At 34.3% G+C, this 23,627-nt stretch overlaps 1 protein-coding gene across 7 annotated transcripts in view; it reads left to right on the forward strand.

The window, feature by feature from the left end:
• The first annotated feature begins 1,577 nt into the window (after positions 1-1,577).
• Positions 1,578-23,627, forward strand: part of LOC105232047 (tight junction protein ZO-2) — a 61,904-nt gene continuing 39,854 nt past the window's right edge. The window contains exons 1-2 of one of the 7 annotated variants that reach the window (XM_049448774.1): positions 1,578-2,740; positions 16,881-16,956. In XM_049448774.1, the coding sequence (XP_049304731.1) occupies positions 2,095-2,740; positions 16,881-16,956 (722 nt within the window). In that variant the 5' untranslated portion in view covers positions 1,578-2,094. Of the gene's footprint in view, positions 2,741-16,880; positions 16,957-23,137; positions 23,574-23,627 lie in introns of those variants that run through there. The other 6 variants (XM_049448775.1, XM_049448765.1, XM_049448764.1 and 3 more) reach the window with 6 other exon arrangements.

Raw genomic sequence — 23,627 nt, forward strand, 5'->3', positions numbered from 1 at the left:
ATTACGGTTAAAAAATTAATTCTGTATCAAGTGTAAGTAAACTAATCTTAATAAACTTTTTTCTACTGGTCAATATAGTGGTTATATTCTATTTGATTTTACCACCCAGAAAATCAGACAATGATAAAAGAAATTGGTTTAATCAATTGAAAAACTGTTCAAAAATATAGTCCCGAAGTTTCATTGGTTTACTCCGAATATTTTCGAAGAAATAGGCCACAGAACCACTGCACTTCATGCAGCGACTGTATAGGCACCGAAACTTTAAGTCTCGTTTCCTCCAAAAAAAAATTATTTTTATCCAGCCGTAAAAATTGCGAGCGAAATATTTAACCAACTTACTTGAACTTAAGCGTATTTTTCAGAAAATTATATATTCAAATGCGTGATAGAGCGCATTTCCGAGAAAAGTGGCGTTTTAACAGTTGTTTAGCATCTCCAGTTTTTCGAAATTCTCAAAATCCCTATACTATGCACTTGATAAATAAGTCAATAAATCGTGTAAAATCTATAGGTTTCGGCTACATTTCATTGTATAACGCGAAATATCGTGAAAAAAGGCAAATAAAAGTTAAAAAAACATTTTGATGAATTAGCAGTTGATCACTGAGAAACCGATAAAAAATATTTATTGATTTTCAAACACCAACATTTTTATTAAATATTGATGAAGCAACTTTATTACAAACACCAAAGCTAGATTTAAATGAGGTTATTGATACTTTTGCGAAAACTAAATCTAAGAAAAAATTCTAAATATAATTAGTCAACTGTTGGCCCGACCTTTATATAATAAACCCTTGAATCTTTTCTATTTCGTTTTACTTATGTATATTTGACAAACCTACACCAAGTATTGTAATTTATGTTGTTTCTTTTTAATACTTTTTTCCTACGCTGCAGTGCACCAAAAAGAGCTTAAGTAGCTTAGCATTTTAAAAGTATTTGTATATTTTATAGTTATATTTGATAAAACCTAATCAGTTTACAAAGTATGGGGCATTTTTTAATTTGGCCCAGGGCCCTTGGTTACCTAGCTATGCCACTGCCCACACCTGGTCGAAGAAATCATATCTTTTGTACTTGTGAAGCTATGGTGCAACCGAATTATTCGTTTTCAATTAATTTTATATATTTGTCCAATATTATGGTATACTTTTTTCCATCATAGGGAAAATATAGTCAATTTTGAAAATTTCATTTTCCAACACTAGAGAAAAGAGGTGAATTTGTCAACGCAACAGTTAGCCATTACAAACATATGTATAAGTACGTGTATATAAAAAATTCACCACTGTTGTCAATGAATCAACCAGGTAGGCACACAGCCAAAAGGCTGTTAGGTCCATGCATTTCATATGCACTCTGGCATAAAAATACGTACATATGTATGTACATATATATCTATGCAAGTGTATACGTATACAATGTATGTGTATTCGTTTATGTACTTTCAAAGGCAAGCAGGCATAGATACTCGAGAGAATATAGAGATACGTAACTAGGGTTCACCATATTGCTAGCCTCTCTTCACATTTGGATTTTCTGTGCTTGTTGTTAGTGTTGATTTGTGCGTTTATTATTGCAATCCATTTGTTATGCTCGAACATTTTGCTTAGCATTGCTATTGTTGTTTCAGTGCCAACCCAAGGGAAGCCGGTTTGGAACGTAATTCAGATATAGATATTTTGGTGTTTGGATCAGTGTGGTGTTTAAGTTTCTAGAGATTGGAAGTATGATTGTTGAGGCGCTTACTTCAATTGAAAATACATTTCTCTATCAATTATTAAAAAGGTTATATATTCATAATGTCACTGTCTAGTACATTTGTGTAAGAATGCAAGTATAAAAATTCTATTAAAAATGTGCATAACAGAAATACCGAATGAGAAAGAAACTTCGTGTTTTTAATACAACGTAAAGTAAATATTCAATACTACGAATCATACATATGGATGGATGCATATATACATAATTCGTGTGTGATTGCAATACAAGCAAAAATACATGTAAATTGTTTGTTTGTGTTCCATTTGTGCAGCTGTGTGTGAGTTTCACCATTTTTGTGATTTGACCGGTAGTGTTTATTACAAAATGTCCAGGGAAGAGGAAGAAGAGGAAGTTCGTTCGCTGCTTTTGCGGCATAAGGACCGTATAATGCTCGACTTGTGTGAAACGGACCTCTTGACGATCCTTGTAAAGAACACTGTGTTAACGCAGTCCGAAGAAGATTTGCTTTTGAGAACACATTCTGCAGCATCTGCTCCGTCCAGTGCTCCACTTAGCGCCGTTGTTATTAAACGGAAACTAAGCACTGCTGTTAGCAGCGGCAGCGGCAGTAGCAGCAACACAATTACTAGTTACGGTGATGGTGTGTTAGGTGAGGAAGCCTGCACCAGTACAGCTGGATGGAGTAGTAATAATTCTCATAATGCTAGTGTGATAGGCGACAACGCACAAAGTGATAATCGTTCTGTGACACCGTCACTTGTGAATGTTAGTGAAACAGATGGCATCATTGCTACTAATGCCGACCAAAGTAGTGAAAATAATTGCGAAGAAGATTTGAAATTAAATTTAAATTCACTAAATGATGCTGACATATATCAAGAACAATCTACAAAATTAATAGAAATCATCGCTAAAGGTGGATTTATTAAATTCAAGCAGTTCTGTTATGCAATCGACAATGAATGCCCGAAACTTATTGAGGATCTATTCAATGATAAGGAGAAATGTGGTAAGCCATAAAATGATATACTATATACATATGTATGAACATACTTACATATACATATGTCACGGTATTAAAATTTATTATAACCTGAAGAATAGAAAATCTTTTCTTATATAAACAGCATGTCTAACTAGTCATCCGCGAGTGTTTTTTCCACACAAGCACCGCAAGTAAATAAAAACAAACAAAAACGGTAACTTCGGCTGCGCCGAAGCATTAATACCCTTCAAATATGCTTTTCTTTTAACATAAAAGGTTTTTATCTTGATTTTAATCGGTCAGTTTGTATGGTAGTTGCATACTGTAGTAGTCTGATCTGTACAATATGTTCGGAGATTTTAGGGTTGGATAATCATTGCCGAATTTGTAAAGAAATCTTGTCAAATAAAAAAGTTTTGCATACAAAAGACCAAATCAAGGGCCGATCAGTTTGTAAGGTAACTGTATCCCAAAAACATTCAATTTGATATCTCAAATACTGAGGAACTAGTTCCCGTATACACAGACGGAAGTATAAGTCGTTTATATTAAATAGAAGTACCAAGTTTGGGAATATGGATAATAATTAAAATCTGCGTTTCACTTTTAGTAACAATATACATATCTTCAAAATAAACTGAAATATTTAGTTAGAATTTGATATTTAAACATTTAACCTTAATATTGCAATCCATACTTACTTGTACATACATGCGGAAGCTGATGTTCCTTTTGTTTTAGTTTTATTTCGCTCGTTTCGCTTCGATTAGCACTATTTTGGCTGGGCTTTATTTTCATAAATACAAATATATACCTTTGTAAATACGTGACCATATTCTTATGAACACATACTCCTATACACGTTTGTATGTTGTGTGCTTTACACACCTACACAGTTTTGTAGGTATGTATGAGCCCATAAAATTGTATGAATCAAGTATGAATCATCAGAAAGCCAGTTTACAATTATTAAGGGTATTCAGACCGATCTTGTTAATCTGGTTGTTCGTTAGTTGATACTTCGTTAAAACACTTAACTGTGAACATACTTTTTGCTGTACATCAGTACCGGGTGTAAATTTTGTTTCAAAACAGCTCATTCAATTATATTAAATACTTACTTTTGAAAAATTTGTCAGAAACTAATTTGTAGTAGACAGCAAATGTATTTTTTTGCAATGAATTAAGTTAACTTTTGAGGCAACAACGCAAACAAAATAGCTGAGTGATGTTAACAAGTAACGAAAAAGCTATCGTGCTTGCCAGTCTAGTACTTCGTTACTCGGTAAAACGATAATCTGTTAATTGTACAAAAACAAAACCCACGTAAAAAACTACCGAGTAACGACTAACGAATTAACAAAGCTGTCTGAATACCCCAATTGTTTAGATATGTACGAGTACATAAGTAGTTTAACGTATGTATGCATTTTTATTATCAACCTATGAACACGTAAATGTATGAAATAAAACCGATGTGTATTTAGGTATTACATCTGAACTTTTGCCATTGATCTGTGAAGAGATTTGGAAATGGCGGCAAATTTAAATATCGCATTAAATTTGGGACTGCCTGTATACTAGAATATAAGTAGTCTCAACCATCCATTTTACTCAAATTATTATTTTTATATTAAATGCTTATGTTTAAAAATATATAATATTTTTTAGTAATTATTTTGACTGTTAGCAATGTTTTACCCCGGAGAAAAAATAACACATATTTTTTCAAATGTACATACATACATATGTATATACATTGGGACAAAGAGCCTCCGGAAATTGTTTTAATAACCCGAGTAAATGATAACGGGGGTTTCAAAAGAGACGTTACAAAAGTAAACTGATAGGGACAGCAAAGGACGCCACATTTCCCCCGCTCTTTTGACATTTCTCTTCAGTAAAGTTTGCCATTTCATCATGAATAGATATAGGATCCAACAACGAGTCTAAATTTTTAAAATTTTTCTACCGAAAATCGGAGTCAGTAGCCTCAACTTTAAGAGCGCTAAGTTCAATTTATGATCGTCATAATTGTCTTGTCAGATCAACAATTGATTGTATAGAGGAAAAATTCGAATCCACAGGCACAGGAAATGTTCCCGTGCCAGTGAGACAAAGAACTGCCCGTAATTTCGAGAATATTGCTGTCGTTGGCGCATCAATTGAGGAAGACCCAAATCAGGCTCTCACACGTCGTATCTCTGTGACGTCGTTGTGACGAATTTTGCAAAAAGATCTTGGCCTACATTCTTACAAGATCAAATTAACACAAGAACTGAAGCCACATGAACAACAGAATTTTCGTATGTTCGTGAATTAGGCTGAGCAGCAACTTGAAAATGAACCGGATTTTCATCGAAAAATCATCTTCAGCGATGAGGCTCATTTCTGGCTGAATGGCTTCGTCAATAAGCAAAATTTGCCTTATTGGTCAGGCAGCAATTCATACGTATCCTCACCATAGTATACCGAAAAAATAACTGCTTGGTGCGTTTTATGGGTCGGCGGCGTCATTGATCCGTACTTCTTTCGTCATAATCAAGATCGGCATGTTACTGTGAATAGGAATCGCCATCGCTCAATGATAACCGAATATTTTAAACCCGGATTGGATGATATGGACTTGGGCAATATATGGTTTCAATAGAACGGCGCCACAAGCCACACATCGAATTTAACAATCGATTTATTGAAAGCCAAGTTTGGTGAACGTGTTACCTAAAGAAATGGCCCAGTCAATTTGGTCGCCTCGGTAGAGCAATTTGACACCACTAGACTATTTCCTGAGTGGCTACATCAAGTCTGTGGCCTATGCCAACAAGCCAGCGACGATTAATGAACTTCGTACGAATATCGAAAGTGACATTGCAGCAGTATCGGCCGATTTATGCTTGAAAACTGTCGAAAATCGGGTTCAGCATCGTTGTGGGCATTCAAAAGAAATCGAGTTCCAAACATTATTGATTTGATGTACTTTATTTAAGGGGCTATATCCACTTGTAAGTTCGAAAAAATGTGTGTTTTTGCTAATTTTTTTTACTGAAATGGCGGCTTCCCAACAAAAAATTTTTTTTTTGCACGAAAGTGACTTAAAAATTGAAATTTTTATCTGAAACTTTATTCCTTCGATCATTACCTGACAAAAAGTATCTAAGAAGATATTGTGAAAATTTCAAGTCAATCGGTCAAGCCGTTTCGGAGAAATATTCCTCATCGACTTTGAAAAAATCGTTTCCAGAAAAACGTATTTAAAGTTTTAGCTACTCCGGGTTACGGTTTCGCCTACTTTCAAACCTCCGAGCTCATTACTCCGAAACTACTTACCGGATTACTTTTAAATTTACATACAATATTCTTGAATATATACATATGTATACATTCAAAATATGCAAAAAAGTTTAGTTTTTTCAAAATTATAAGTGGATATAACCCCTTAAAACAACTCTTGTGGCGCTCTTCAATTCATATCAATGTCGTATTATATCTCATACAACTCATCGTTCCATCGAATGCGATATTCGCGTGCCAATGCGCAAGGGACCACAAATCTTTCGCAGAACTTTTTTCTCGAAAACTCGTAACGCCAACTCATCAGATGTTGTCATCGTCCAAGTCTCTACACCATATAGCAGGACGGGAATAAAGAATGACTTATAGAGTTTGGTTTTTGTTCGTCGAGTGAGGGCTTTACCTCTCTTGCCTACTTAGTCCGAAGTAGCACGTGTTGGCAAGAGATATTCAGTGTTGTTGGTGTTGATACTGGTTTCAAGATAGACGATATTATCTACGACGTCGAAGTTATGACTGTCAACAGTGACGTGGGTGCCTAGTCGCGAGTGCGACGACTGTTTGCTTGATAGCAACAGATATTTCGTTTTGCCCTCGTTCACTATCAGGCCCATTTGCTTCGCTGTTTTATCCATTCTGGAGAAAGCATAACTAACGACGCGAGTGTTGAGGCCAGTGATATTAATATCATCTGCGTTCGCCAGCAGCTATACACTATTAAAGCAGACGATACCTTCTCGGCTTAGTTCTGCAGCTCAATTTATTTGGGCAGTTGTGGATTTGCCAAGCCTAAAGCCACACTAATAAGGTCCATGTTCGATAGAACCTTAAACGCGATATTGAGGAGGCTTATCTCAAGGTAATTGGCTCAGATTGTGAGGCCTTGCTACTTTGTTGTTCTTCACGCGTCTAATTGATATTCGAACTTCTTCATGTCGGGCAATGGAACGTCCGCTTCATCGTCATCGCTTCCCTCTTCAATTCTCGGTATCTATCCTATTCCGCACGTGTGTTGGTCGATTGTAACGTTGCGAAGTAGTCACTCTGCTTTCTCTTCGCTGCGACACGGCACTCCTCATCGTACAAGCTGGTTTCGGTTGCAGCTGTACGTAAGGAGCTTAAAATGTCGTCCCACGGTTCCCTTATACCCAGTTGTTGACGAGTGCTCTCAGAGAGCAGGGCGGCAAGTCCAGTAGAAAATCGCTTTACTGTCTTTTGTGATTGCAGCTTCTCGACGTCGAATCTTCCTTGATTTTGTTGAAGTGCGTTTTTTACTGCACAGAGGTTGGTGCGAATCTTGGCAGCAACATCACATAATAGTTGGTTGAAGAATTGGTGTATTTTTAAAAAATAGATAATATTAGAGCAATGTAATTTCTAATTTCTAAAATCGTATGTCTTTTAGCAATGTGGTCTCTTCCTTGAATATCCGAAAGATAGGTCGGAGTAGTACGGTTTCCCTTTCCAGTACTTATTTGCGAAAACTAAAATTTCAAAGTGACCACAACTGTCGAAATACGAGTACAAACATTTCAGAATAACTTACAGCTACTAGACTGCATCAAAAATGTATATTTTTATATATATTATTATAAAACTATTGAAATATTTAACCATACAAAACCGTAAGGAATTTATTTTACTCTTTCAATTATCAATAGATATGGTATATGGAGGAAGTAGAAATTTGGAGTGATTTAGAGTATAAATTGCTAAAATTATTAAAATAAAAAGTAATTTTAGGGAATATGCATATAAGGTATAAATCACCTTTTCACTGTCTAAATATCAATGTACATAGTAAATTGCCTCTGATGAACGTGTAAATGGTTTTTCCATATTTTTTGAGAGTGTGAATCCCTAACAATACAAGCTTATTTGCTCGCTTTTAAATCTAATATAACATTTTAATAGAAACAGTTTTGATAGTATTTTACGTGTTTGTAATTAAATTTTAAGAATATTGTAATGTAAAAAGTATTATATGTATAACCGTAATGTGTAGATTTGTTTCACAGTTTCACCCTGTATCATTTATACATCTGTATGTACTATGTATGTATATAGTATAATGTATTGTTTAGATTTAATGTACATTATATATGTATAGGCACAATCGTGTACATTTTAAGCTCAGTACTACTAAGTTAATCTTGCATTTAAATCTGAAGACACAATCATATACGTATTCGTAGCCACTTATATACATACATATACTATAAGTATCTATATATATGTACTATATATAGTATTTGTGGGTATGCAATGAAAAGCGCAAGTTTTCCAAATTGTTGTACAATTTAAAATAAATAGGTTGAGCGCACTCATTTATAAACCATTTAAAGATATAAATACACATATGTATGTATGTATGGTATGTTTATGTCTATACATTTGATCCAGTTGTTAACGATGGAAATACAAAGAAGAATGCAATTGTACCGAAATGAGAGGAAAAATATGATATGCAAAGGTATTTGATTAGAGTGTACATATGTATGTCGAATTAGACACTTACAAAGAAGTCAAAAAGTAATCAAATTTGACAACACCTAAGTTAGGTTTCTTATGCCTATCCAATATTATGTGCTTTTAATTACACACTTTTATACTCTTGCAACATGTTGCTATAAATTATAATTGGTTTGTTCACCTAACGGTAGTTTGTATCATCTAAAACTAAACGAGATAGATACATAAATGATTCAGATGACGAGACGACTTGAAATCTGCATATCGTGTATGCCCGTCCGTCTATCTGTACAAGCTGCAACTTGAGTAAAATTTTAAATATTTTGGCTCTGGGGATCACATTAGTAAGTGACATCTGTGATCCAAAAAATTTGAGAAAATGGTCGTGGCACTACCCTCTAAAATGTTTAATGTACATATGTATCTCCTAAAGCACTAAGGCTATTAAAACCTACTAAAAGCGCGATAAATAAATAACTAAATTCTTCATAAAATTTTATAACCGAGATGGTATGAGAGGGCGTTATACGAACCTGGGTAAAATTGGATAATGTGGGAGAAATTACATCTATTGGAACCTGCCAAAATTTGTTTCAACTAAAAGTGTCCAAGCCCTTATGTACCGAATCTTTGGACCCCATTACCTGTAGACGACTTTTTACCGTAATTATCGGTCCATGTGTGAGATACATAATTGAAACTCAGTGATAATCCTTTCCTGACAATGGTATGTTTGTGTGCCAAAAATAGGTTTAAACGGGTCAATACTTCCCGACAATACTTAAGCTCCCATATAAATAAACAAAGATTTTCGAACTTCCGAATGAATTTATACCGCATTTATCGGCAAAATGCCAGTTATCTCAATGTAAGTGAAAAGGCGTGCTTTATTCATAACAGTGTTCCTTTGTACCTAAAATGGATAAAATTGGACGAAAACTTGACATTGCTCCCGATTCAACCTATTTTTCAAAGATACTATTATCAGGAAAGGGTTATATCTGAATTTCAATTGTACATCCCATACTTTTTATTCTTCATTATTGGCGTCGACACCGCTTCCGCGATTACAGCGCGCCAGTCGCTTCTTTTTTTTCGCTACGTGGCGCCAATTGGATATTCCAAGCGAAGCCAGACCTTTCTCCACCAGGTTCTTTCAACGGAGAGGAGGTCTTCCTCTTCCTCTGCTTCCCCACGGTCTTCACCGCGTCGAATACTTTCAGAGCTGGAGTGGTTTCGTCCATTCGGATAACATGACCTAGCCAGCGTAGCCGCTGTCTTTTAATTCGCCGAACTATGTCAATGTTGTCGTATATCTCAAACAGCTCATCGTTCCATCGAATGCAATATTCGCCGTAGCCAACGCGCAAAAAACCATAAATCTTTCGCAGAACTTTTCTCTCGAAAACTCGCAACGTCGACGATGGGAATTATGAGTGACTTATAGACTTTGGTTTTTATTCGTCGAGAGAGGACTTTACTTCTCAATTGCCTACTCATTCCGAAGTAGCACCTGTTGGCAAGAGTTATCCTGCGTTGGATTTCCAGGCTGACATTGTTGGTGTTGTTTATACTCGTTCCAAGATAGATGAAATTATCTACGACTTCAAAGTTATGACTGTCAACAGTGACGTGAGAGCCAAGTCGCGAGTGCGACTACTGTTTATTTGGTGACAGGAGATATTTCGTCTTGCCCTCGTTCAGCCAGGTAGCTTGATGTATCTTCTTATGCTGGAATGCACGATTTTGACATCGTGGCGGTGGCATCTCTCATAAATGCGCTCCAAGCACTCATAAAAGGCATCTTTGGTCACATCGTCCTTCTCTTCCGTCGGGCGTGGGCGCAAATCAGCAATATGTTGAAGAACCTCGCTTTGATGCGGATTGTGGCTAGACGTTCATTCTCCGGAGTGAATGATAGTACTCGGCGACGGAGTCTCTCTCCCACCACGAATCCAACACCAAACTTGCGCTCCTTTATATGGCCACTGTAGTAAATGTCACAAGGACCTACTCGCCTCTGTCCTTGTCCCGTCCATCGCATTTCTTGGACGGCGGTGATGTCAGCCTTGGACGATGACAACAACCGATGAGTCAACGTTGCGAGTTTTCGAGAGAAAAGTTCTGCGAAAGATTTATGGTCCTTTGCGCGTTGGCCACGGCGAATATCGCATTCGATGGAACGATGAGCTGTACGAGATATACGACGACATTAACATAGTTCAGCGAATTAAAAGACAGCGGCTACGCTGGCTAGGTCATGTTGTCCGGATGGATGAAAACACTCCAGCTCTGAAAGTATTCGGCGCAGTACCCGCCGCGGGAAGCAGAGGAAGAGGAAGACCTCCACTCCGTTGGAAGGACCAAGTGGAGAAGGACCTGGCCTCGCTTGGAATATCCAATTGGCGCCACGTAGCGAAGAGAAGAAACGACTGGCGCGCTGTTGTTAACTCGGCTATAATCGCGTAAGCGGTGTCTACGCCAGTAAAGAAGAAGAAGTCTAAAAATTAATTACACGAATTTTTATAAAACCAAAATTAAAGGTTGCAACAACGTTTTCTAACGTGAAAAAAAGAATTCTTCGCTAAGAAATAATCATAACACTATTGCCCATTTTATTTACTGAATTTTCGATCGTTTAATATTATTTGCGGGAATACTGGACTCATATTGAGAAGCTTGTGACCAGCGTTTTCTGCGCTCGTGTCATTCACTTTCATGGGCTTGTCGGCGAATTGTAATTCAATTACAATTAATGCTTGGCCATATTGTCATTTATCGTTTTATTTCATCGGTGTTTTTGTACTCCCTTTGTTGTAATCACAGTCGCTGCAATTCATTCATATACATATGTACGTATAATTGGTCGTTGCATTGTGTTTTAAGAGCAAAGAGCGGCAATTGATTAACCTCGATTCAATTTCCGTTTAAGAATGTAATGCTTTTTTGCAGAAAGTAAATCACATCAATGTCTCTTAATTTTTTGAGTGTAATTCAATTATGAATATAAATTGAGTGTTCCTCTTTACTAGATCTAGTTTAGCGAAATATACATATGTACATACGTACTGCACACAAGAAAATATAAACTTTATTTTGATATTCGAGGGGAATTTACACTTAATAAGTTATATTAACTTCCCTATTGTGAAAAAAAACTCACAACTGATTTGTGAAGAAAAAATTTGTCAGGTTTATTTTATGAGGTTATTCTCCCATACATCTAATTAAAAATTTCAATTTTGATTGCCGTGAAATCGTTATTATGTAAAATATGTTATTAAAATTTAGTGAACATATAATAAATATGCGGTAATTGATCAGTGAATTTACTCAGCATCTATATACGAACTTTTGTTATTCTAGCTGGCTTGGGCCAAATCTATCCGTCTGTGTGTGAGTCATCTAATAATTCTACCTGGAATCATGTTTCTTGGTAAACCTAAGTTTTCTGATAAGTTAATGCAATCAGTCCAGACCTTCGCCTAGTTCCTTGAGAATATAATTTGCGTTTAATATAAATAAAAATAGTCTAAACCTAATATTCGTAAAATAATGACCTTCAATTATTTGGTTTTCTTTTTATCATAAATAAATTTAGCCCTTTTGGAGCCGTATTTTTTGAAATCCGGTTGACTGACTGTCCGTCTATCCATGCAAGCGATGACTTGAGGAAAAATTGAGATATCTTGATGTAACTTGATACACGTTTTCCTTGGCACCCAAAGAAGATTGACATTCCAGAACGGCGAAACAAAGCCACGTTCTATTCTTCTAAATTTTTCAAAAACCCTTACCCTAATTATTTGGAACCAGTGCAATGGCTGATTTTGTACCGAAAATATCTGTCAATCCGTGAGTTCTAGTATTGAAAATTGGGGAGAATATTTTTCTGATGACAGCATGCCCTTTTGCCAAAATTATATATATACTCGTACTCGTATATGGGTGTTTCCATGAAATGGTCCACCGTGCCTTAAAAAAACAAAACGCTCGCAGAATTTTTTTAGACACAGAAAATGGAAGAAAACTATTGATATTTTACTATGCAAAAAAAAATTTCAGCGCATTATAATTTTAAAATAAAAAAAATTGTATGCAAAACTTATGATTCTTTTATTCACTTTAAAAGCTGTAGAATGTATTACTTTTAATCGCTGCTGACGAAAGAAATATATATGTAATATCGCAATTTGGTATATAAGTAATTGGTACAACTACAAATGAATATAAAAATGAGAGAAAAGATCAAACTGCACATCGATAACGGTATTTTTTTCAGTTCTATTTCGGCAACATTCGTATGTCACGTGCGTAATGCAATAGGACCACATGGTGCCATTATTCGCGCATTATCAGTTTAAGTGTTTTTTTATTTAGTTTGTAAAGCACTAAACTTGCTTTGCTAAAAAAATTTATTAATACAAATAGCGTTCTACAAAAATTAATTTTTTTCTTAACTTTTGAAATTTGTCACGTGCGTAATGGTAAGTACGAAAAATTGAATGCTCTTAATTAAAGTCCATTTGATAAATATTATTTTACTTTTACAATACATATTACACCTAGATGTCACGTAATGCTAAAAATCAAAATCGGTGGAGGGAGAGGCTTAAGCAAGATGAAAATAAGCTTAAGGAACATAAAGAAAAACAAGCTGAAAGAATGCGTGAATATCGGAAGAGAAAGGCATGCGAGGCCAAAAATAATTCAAAAATATTGAAAGAAAAAAGAAATAGAGATCGCGTTCGACAACAAAAGTGTAGAGCAATGAAAAAAAATTCAAATACCCAATTCAAAAGTGGTTACAAGTGTAAACAAACACTAGCCAAAGCTATAAAGAAGGTAGAGAGGGCGTTACCAATGAACGCAATAAAGAGAGATGAAGTTCTAGAAGCTTTATATAAAAAGTATCCCAAGCTCTCGAATAATGAAACTGAGACACCATTATGTTCAAATGGTCATATGCCGGAAAACATTAAAGTAGTCTACGAGTTTTATATCCGAGATGACATAAGTGTTCAAGCTGCCGGCCGGAAGGATACTTTAATCTGCAATAAGCTAGTAGTTGCAAAGCGTTTTAAGATTGTATCTGTATCAGAAGCTTATCAACTGTACAGAAGCGAGGTCACTTCAGAATATCTTTGTAAATCCCAATTTTTTCACCATCGATCCAAAAACGTTAAATTAATGGAGAAACTTCCGCATAATATGTGTGTATGTAAATATAATGCGAACTTCGCATTTTTGCTAGAGGGATGTCATAAAGCTATGCCTCAGTTTCCATCTCATTTTGAATCTTTTTTGAAATTAACATGCTGCAATGTATTGAATGAAAAGTGCATGATTAGTGACTGTGATAAATGTATACGGGATCTAAAACATGATTTGGTGCCTATATATTTTCTATCCAAAATGGAAGAAAATGTTAATTGGAGCTATTGGAGGAAAGTTAATGATCGCTTAACATTAAGCTATACCAAAGCGCCATTATCGGATTTGTTTCATGAACTGGAAATCCAGCTGCCAGCTTTTAAACTTCATTATTTTACAAAGCGCGCTCAGCAAAGATATTTTAGAACAAAAAGAATAATTTACGTGATGATGAATTAATTTTGCAAATCGATTTTGCAGAAAACTATCGATTGATCAATCAGAATGAGGTCCAAGAAGCTCACTTTAGCTACCAACAAGTTACTATTTTCACTTGCGTTGCATGGATGCGAGATCAAATTGAATCTTTCACTGTCATTAGTGACAAACTTTCCCACAACAAATTTGACGTCTATTGTTTCCTTACAAAAATTGTGCACAAAATTCAAAGTCAATTCGAAGAAATGTCTACGGTTTTTATATTCTCTGATGGCAGCACCAGTCAATTCAAAAATAAGTATATTCTCACCAGCATTCCTTCGTTTGTTAGCGAATTTGGCTTAAAGCATTTGGAGTGGAACTTCTTTGCGACTTCGCATGGCAAAGGCGCAGTCGATGGAATCGGCGCGGTGGTGAAGCGGAAAGTTTGGCAAGCGGTTAAGGCAAATAATATTATTTTACCGGATGCCTTTGCATTTTATGAATGTGCTGGCAAAATCATCGAAGGAGTTCGTCTGTTATATATCTCATCAAAAGAGATTGAAGACTTTTCTCCACCATTAATTGAAAAATGGGAAATTGTCCGCGGCATTCCAGAAATACAAAAAATGCATTGCTTTTCCTACCAAGATAGCGAATATATAAATGTTGCTCGAACAGGATACTCACTTAAGGAAAAAATTAAGTTAGAATAATTTTATAGTATTCTTATTTTGATTTTTTATTTTTCATTTTTGAATAAAAGTTTAAGTTTTTTGTCAAAATTTCTGAAAATATATGTAAAATTACTAAAATATGTATGAAGGTAAAAAGTGTCACGTACGTAATGTCACGTGAGTAATAAATTTATTTTTTGTCTTAGCCAAACCATGCTCAGTTGTTTTAGAAGCAAGCATGAATTATAAAGCTCCATTACTAACCTTTATAAAAAAAAATTTTCCTGTATAAAAATCTCCTACAATTCGCTTACTTTCGCATTTTTTCTTACGGCTCTGAAAGCGATTTCCATTTTTGTCACGTGCGTAAGTCAACTTTGATTGTCTGGAACTTGGGTACCCATTGCTCAATTTTCCAATAATAATGTTTTTTGGAAAGAACTCATCACATACAATGCAGCGATCCTAAAATATATGACTTTTTCCCATTAATTTCTGTTTTTACAAGATTCAAACGCAATTAAACGTGTACAAATGTCGCGTGCGTAACCATGGAAACACCCATATATATAACTAACTATAACTTTGCTTCTGCCGTTTTCCAATAGATGTCTCTAGGGCCAAGCACTGGTCGATTAAATCGTTTTATATCGATCTTGGACATTTGTGTCAACATTAACCCAACAAAATATTTGTAGAGATCTGTTTGCATCCCAAACTTATTTTCAACTGAAAATGTCACTTTCTGAGCCGAATTCTCGACATTTGTGGGAAATTTTGCTTTTCTTTTTTAATTCCAAGAAAAGTGGGGCTGAGGACCTGTCCACGCTTTACTGAGGCTGACACATACATACATAGATAATACTATTACTCTACTACTATCAAAAATTTACAAAAAAACGGCGGAAGCAAAGTTGCAGACCTGATATATGGATTAATACTTCCCTTGGTCAACATTTACCTAATGTAAATATTTTCGAACTTCGGGCTGACTTTATACCGCAGCTTTAGGTCTCGATGTATCTTCTTGTCTGTAATTTTAAATAATGGATGCAATACTTCGTACTTTTATCCTTTCCTTACTTGTTCATTATAAAGTTTTGCCAACACCATAAAGTATTGGCCGTTCTAGATCCTTGCATATTGCGAGAGTATAAAATGTAGCCCCTCCTCTGTTTTTGCATTATGTTAAATTATTAATTACTTTATGAGCCATTTAATTAATTTTTTTTTGTTAGAAAAAGTTCGGAGAAACTAACTAATAAAGCGATTTCTTATCTTAAGTTTTTTTTTTCAAGCTTCCTTTTTAAAACTGATCTATAAATGTGTACCTACGACAATAACTTGGTACAAAGTATAATAGTTTTGTTCACATAATTTTTGCTATAAAAAATCGAGTGTTATACTTATGTACCAAATTTCTGCAGCAAAATCCACAGGTCCCACAACTAGTCAGGTTCCAACGGAGTAGTGGTCTTCCCCTTCCTCTGCTTCCCCCGGCGGTTACTGCTTCGAGTACTTTCAGAGCTGGAGTGTTTTCGACCATTCGGACGACTTGACCTAGCCAGCGTGGCCACTGTCCTTTAATTTGTTGAACTATGTCAATGTCGTCGTATATCTCATTACATCTCATCGTTCCATCGAATGCGACATTCGCCGCGGCCAACGCGCAAAGAACCATAAATCTTTTGCAGAACCTTTATCTCGAAAACCCATAACCTCGACTCATCAGATCGTCCATGCCTCTGCACCATATAGCAGGACGGGAATGGGTCGAGAAAGGACTTTACTTCTCAATTGCCTACTTAGTTCGAAGTAGCACCTGTTGGCAAGAGATTAGTGGTCATTGGATTAGAGTGAAAATTTATCCTGCTTGGAATAAACAAGAAAATAATAAATTATTACATGTTCATGAATTTTACTATAATTTCCGACAGTAGAAGTAATATTGCTTTTAATAGCTTCAAACAAGAAAATTTTTTTAAAATTTGACAATAATGTACGTATTTGTCTACCTATTTTCAATGATAAACTTATACATATATGAAATATACTACAAATATCTATAATAATATATTGAAAAAGTATACATATGTATTTTACTCAACATTTAAATAGCTATTATAAATTAAATAAACTTTAATTATTTTCAGATGCTGCAGTTAATAATACCTCATCATGTGAAAATAAAATTCAAAAGGAATTGGAGCCCATCGATTGCATAGAGAAGTAAGCATACATATGCGTGCATACATACATTTACCAACAGTTATATAAATAGGTCTTGAATGCTGAATAAGCTCAACAATATCTCATATTTAATATTTCTTAAATTATTTTTCAACGATTTATCTTTATACATAAAAATAACGTGTCACGTCGTTTGTCCTAAACTACTAAACCGATTTTAGTAAAATTTAGGACACTGTGTCCAGTTCGAACTAGCTTAGAAGATCGGATAGTAAAAACAATTCATAAATAAAAGTGAAAGCTCTATAAATTGCTCTATTAAGCGGACATCTCTTTTAACTATGCACATTGTTGATGTTTTTTAAGTACAATCTATTAAACGGACAACTCTATTAACTGGACACAATGGCTGGTAACCAGACATTGAGAAAGAAGTCTTAAATTCGTTATTTTTTCCAATGATATTTATTTGTATGTACATATTCAAAATTAAACCTCGAGTACAATCCCTTGGATTGTTATACCTACAAAACCTTACCTTTATTCGTAAATAAAATTTTCACTGTAATGAATAGTTTATTATATGAATCTCACAGGAAAGCGTGGCCGGATCCACTAATATGCACGAGTATATATGATGAAAGTTATACATATGTATATAAGTTTTTATATAGCATAATTAAATGAGAGCCTTAATATAGCGATTTTTTCTTATTCATAAGCCAACCATCCATTCCATTCAAATATTTATAGCAGAAACCTTTTCTATTTTACTTTTAAACTATAAATACCGAACACCAATCAATACACAACCTTTCGATTAACTTGACTTAAGCTACTTTTTCATATGAATAAAACTACCATACATACATACATATGTAAATATTCATGAATATCAAATAAACAACGTTTTGGCCTTTCCCAATATGAAACTTGTGTTAACCGACAACAAAACATTTTTCAAACTAAATACGAGTACACACTAAACACACCATCAAGTATTTTAATATGTGAGTGAATTTATAATTTTTGTGAGTCCTCTATCAGGTACTATTACCATATTTTCCCTGATTTACTCGCTTATTTGTAGGTATACATATTAATGTGTAATCTTATGTGCTATTGTAATTCATCCAGTTTGCGAAAAAAAAACTTTCGACTTTTCGACAAGATATTTTTTATATGTACTCTCTACTGCTTGAGTGGCGCCAAATATTTAGCCATTGAAAAGGTGTGAACGTAATTTATTCAACGCTACGTAATGAACGGGGAGTGAAAGTTAGATGGTTATCTACCTAAATAGAAGAGTAACATTACCTTTGATCATGACATGATCTGTATCAAAAGAAGAATTTTTAAAGGTCCAGAACTACTACTGTGATCAAAATAAAAGGTGAATTTTTAATTTATACTTCGCGTGTTTTTCCAATCGGTAAATTTTTTTCTGTAAGTTGGTAGTACTCTTAGTGACATCTATGCTAAACTACACGTCAAGATATTCATTAGTATTTGAGATACGTGTCGTTTTGTGAAGCTCTAAAAGTGAGTTCTTCGATTTTTACTATGTCTGAATTTATTGAACAAAGAATTGCACCATCTCATACTGCATTGCTTATTCGTGATCATTTCGCATATTTTCAACTAATATCGTGCCGCATCATCGCATTCGCCTGATTTACCTTCGTGTAACTTCTGTCTATTCGGCAAAGGAGGACACCGTTTTGACTCAATTGAGGATATGAAAGCTGAATCGAAGAAGGCTCTGAAGGCCACCACGACGGAGGATTTTTCCAAGTGCTACTTTTTTTTTTAATTCTTTGGCAAAAGTGTATTGCAGCGGAAGGGGATTAAAGTCAATAATTGAAGAAAACACCAACTTTAGAGTCTTATATTTGTAAACAAGTCAACAAGCTAGTTATAAGGAAATACAGGAAACATTTGCTGAGGAAACACATTTGTGTAATCTCTCAATATATATATATAAGTATATATATACACATTTGTATAATCTCTCAATATATATACGTATATAACAGAGTACACTTATCGATTGTTTTTGCCTACAAGTAATATTTGGTTAAAACTTATGATATCTTGATGGAACTTGAGCCACGGACACGCTCACAAAATGCAATCATACGAAAGCTTTTTAATGAACATATCTCGCAAACCAATAAAACTGTATAAACATCGGAGGAAATTATTTTAAATACGATAGCATTATATCACAGTGTATATAATAAAGCAAGATCTCACAGGAGCCGATTTTAACAGAAAACCTATATCTCCGTAATTACTTTAACAATTTTAACCACTTTTAGTGAATTATATTATCCATAACCATGCCTACTTCCCACATATAACAACTTTAAACTCCATCTACTTTGAGTCATCGCAATAAAATTTTGCAAAAATAGCATTTTTGGAGTATTCTGTCATACGTCTGAACATTTCTGAAATCGGAGCAAAACTTTTTAAGCTCCAAGATACCAAATATGTGTACCCTTGTGCCTATTACCCTTGTGTCAAAAATTGATTAAAAAAATTTCCTAAAATGGACGTCTAATACAGAACGCAATGTAGTTTAATGCTAAAACCTTTTGAAATCGGTTTATGAATTTTGTCAGTTCCCAAATGTTACGTTTCACACTTTTCGTTGTTTTAGCAGGCTGCCTTGGAACATGTTCTCTAGTATACTTGGGTAATGTCAAAAGTTGATGCAATCAGTCCATACCTTCCTCTGGTTGATGATTTTCTCAAATACCAAATGTAATAAATTTAGTGTCCTTGGTTGAAATCTCTGTGCAACATCTTTTAATACAAGGTTTTGCTACACCTGAAAGTATTTTTTATTGTTTTCATTGTGTCACCTATCTGTGGTCTATGTTAAACAGCAGATAAGAAAACAATATTTTTAATTTCCTGAACTCAGTTTGGATTTATTGTAATAATTTAAATCTATCTGCATTTAAATCAAACAGAGGCTGCAATTTAAAACCTTAAGGGCTTGATGCATTATCCATGCGATTCTGTACTGTGATACAGTCTCTAAATTTGTGATTTTAAATTAGAGATAATTTTTGAGACTTGAGACAGTTTTGCTATTCTGTAAGTGTAAGTCACAAAATCTATTATATTTCATTATTCAGAGATGTTTTTACACTGAATGAAAATAAATATGTCGATAACAAATATTAAATTTTTTATAACATAGTCAAAAAACATAATTATCAATAAAAATAAAAATATATGTTGACTTTGTTTCGTAATATTTACGAAATTTATGTAAATTTGATTTATTTTTAACCTTTTCGTGTTTGAGTTGCTTACAAACTACATATAAAAAACGACAATGGATTAATATCTATGATGATCTCTATTCAGTATATTCAAAATGGCAGACAAGAGTTCTTTTTAATTTTGTGACCTACTAACTATCAGGTCTCAAATTTGAGGCAATATTTTGAGACTAACGCTAGAGACGTTTAGTGAATAGTAACTAGTCACAAATTGAGACTTTAACTCAAAATGTCTCAAATAGAGACTAGAGACTGGTTACAGAATCCCGCTATATGTTTAAATATCTTTGAGCATGCTTGTCATAGAATATGCTTGGAGAATACAAAACATACCACCATTAACAAATATGAAAAATGCGATGCATTTTACGCATGCATACATAAATAAATGTATGCATTGATAAAATAATGTTTCTAAAAATAAATTTAGGCATTATGAATATGTGCACTTGAAAATAATTCATTCGGTAAAACATACATACGAACATACATATAGAGTTGTACAATTAAAAACAAGCCTATGTATATACATACAAACATACACATACATTTAAATAGATAAGTTAAATTGAAAAATTGTATAAAAAGACATCTAAAACAATGATTAAATCAGAATGAAAATATGTTCACTTGGTATATTTTTTATCCCCCACCAGCGGTAAGGTATTTAAGAAATTATATTGAGATTTTATCACTTTATAATAAAGGCTGATTTTTTAGGAGCTTGATAACTTTTTTTAAAAAAAACGCATAAAATTTGCAAAATCTCATCGGTTCTTTATTTGAAACGTTAGATTGGTTCATGACATTTACTTTTTGAAGATAATTTCATTTAAATGTTGACCGCGGCTGCGTCTTAGGTGGTCCATTCGGAAAGTCCAATTTTGGGCAACTTTTTCGAGCATTTCGGCCGGAATAGCCCGAATTTCTTCGGAAATGTTGTCTTCCAAAGCTGGAATAGTTGCTGGCTTATTTCTGTAGACTTTAGACTTGACGTAGCCCCACAAAAAATAGTCTAAAGGCGTTAAATCGCATGATCTTGGTGGCCAACTTACGGGTCCATTTCTTGAGATGAATTGTTGTCCGAAGTTTTCCCTCAAAATGGCCATAGAATCGCGAGCTGTGTGGCATGTAGCGCCATCTTGTTGAAACCACATGTCAACCAAGTTCAGTTCTTCCATTTTTGGCAACAAAAAGTTTGTTAGCATCGAACGATAGCGATCGCCATTCACCGTAACGTTGCGTCCAACAGCATCTTTGAAAAAATACGGTCCAATGATTCCACCAGCGTACAAACCACACCAAACAGTGCATTTTTCGGGATGCATGGGCAGTTCTTGAACGGCTTCTGGTTGCTCTTCACCCCAAATGCGGCAATTTTGCTTATTTACGTAGCCATTCAACCAGAAATGAGCCTCATCGCTGAACAAAATTTGTCGATAAAACACATTTCGAACCGAACACTGATTTTGGTAATAAAATTCAATGATTTGCAAGCGTTGCTCGTTAGTAAGTCTATTCATGATGAAATGTCAAAGCATACTGAGCATCTTTCTCTTTGACACCATGTCTGAAATCCCACGTGATCTGTCAAATACTAATGCATGAAAATCCTAACCTCAAAAAAATCACCCGTTATATGTCCGAAAGTGTTGTGGCTGATAAAGAAAATTGTTTTTGGGGTTTCATGAACTAAAGTGCAACTTTCGACTATTTACTTTCATTATTTATAATTTTTAATTTAGATTTCCTACGTACCTAATCTGTTCCACTGTTAAGAAATAACCTAGTCTACATTTATGCTCTCTATCAATGTTTTCTCAGTTCAGGCTACCAATGTCTGATGCTCACTGTCACCAGACAATAGATCGCTCATTTCCTCTCGTGCATTACACGAATATATACAGACATGGGTAAATACGAAAATAAATTCGTATATCACCCAGTTTATTTTATGTACAGACTCAAGCGCTGATATATATTTTAATTTAGGATGCAGCGTGTGATTTTTTCTAAATATCTTTAGTTTGTAAGCAACTGCCAGTTGGAATATGTGTCCGACATAGTTACTAGTAATTCTTCTAAACGTTTAATCTCTCTGTGTAAAATGTGTATATATATTTATATATACATAAGTATAAGTATATATAAATATGATGTGTGAGAGTATAAAGTCCATGATAATACGTACTCCATTCGTTTGGTCAAGCAAACGTGGTTGGTTTACCATCCGACCCGTAGAATAGTTTGTGATCTAGTATAAAAATAATAAAAAACGTACTTATATGAATGAAAAGCTCACAGGCAATTCACACAGCCTGTCATTTTCAGTGAAGACTTTTTTTATTGAAATCTTTGCGCATACGGTTATGTATTATATTTAATTAATGAATAAATACATTTTTTAATCCAACCAAATTAAGTTGAAAATATATTATCAGAGAAATAAAAAAAAATTATCGTATAATTTAAGGAAATGTATTACATATATACAACTGATCCTACAAGGAAAGGCTTCACTAATAATGAACGAATTATGATTATGTGAGATGGAATTGGCTGCTACGGCAACATTTTTTAGGGAGCTATGTTGTTTATAGGGGTAATTTTTGACGCTTCCAATTTCGTATATAAGACTCCGCTCACAATATATGTATTTATTTTTTTTTTTAATAATATTCCATAAATGACATAATGATAGCGTGGAATTCCATAGAATAGTTATTTTTCTATATATTTCAATTTTCGTACGTCCCCATTGAAGTCAGAATAAACTGTAAAAGACTAAATAAATTTAAATAACGTCATATTCTTCAATTATCATAAATCTTGAAATGGCTCGACTACTACAATGTAGTAATATAGTACTAAAAAATAAAATTTTGCTAATCAGTGTAAAATACTTTTTATTATTTAAATAGGACAAAACTTTATTCAAATAAACAAAATCGTCTTCCACTCAATCATAGATTGATCAAAATGTAATTTATCGAAGTAACTCTCTGTACCGACCTACCGACCGACTATAATAAATTTGTTACAAAAACACGCATAATTGTTGGAGGAGATGGCAAACATAAATTATGAAGCTCATAATTTTATATGTTATACTGTACCGGAGTGTTCTACCGACGACAATTCCGATGACACGCCTTATGACAGCATGTCCTCGCTAAGCTCACAAGATTCAAGAATTCAAATCAAAATATATAACGACGTTCTGCGAAGAAAAAAGGTAGATCTGGAACAAAACAGGAGAACGTCGCAACGTCGTTCTTTCCTGATGATGTCTCCGTCAGAGCTTGGTTACTTTGTATCCGTTGCAACTAATACACCTTCACAACGAATACGTTCTAGGTCAGATATGTTCATAAATGTGTCTTATAAACGTTTTAGGTCTACATAAAATAT

The sequence above is a fragment of the Bactrocera dorsalis genome, chromosome 2 (genome assembly GCF_023373825.1).
Source record: "Bactrocera dorsalis isolate Fly_Bdor chromosome 2, ASM2337382v1, whole genome shotgun sequence".
Lineage (NCBI taxonomy): Eukaryota > Metazoa > Arthropoda > Insecta > Diptera > Tephritidae > Bactrocera > Bactrocera dorsalis.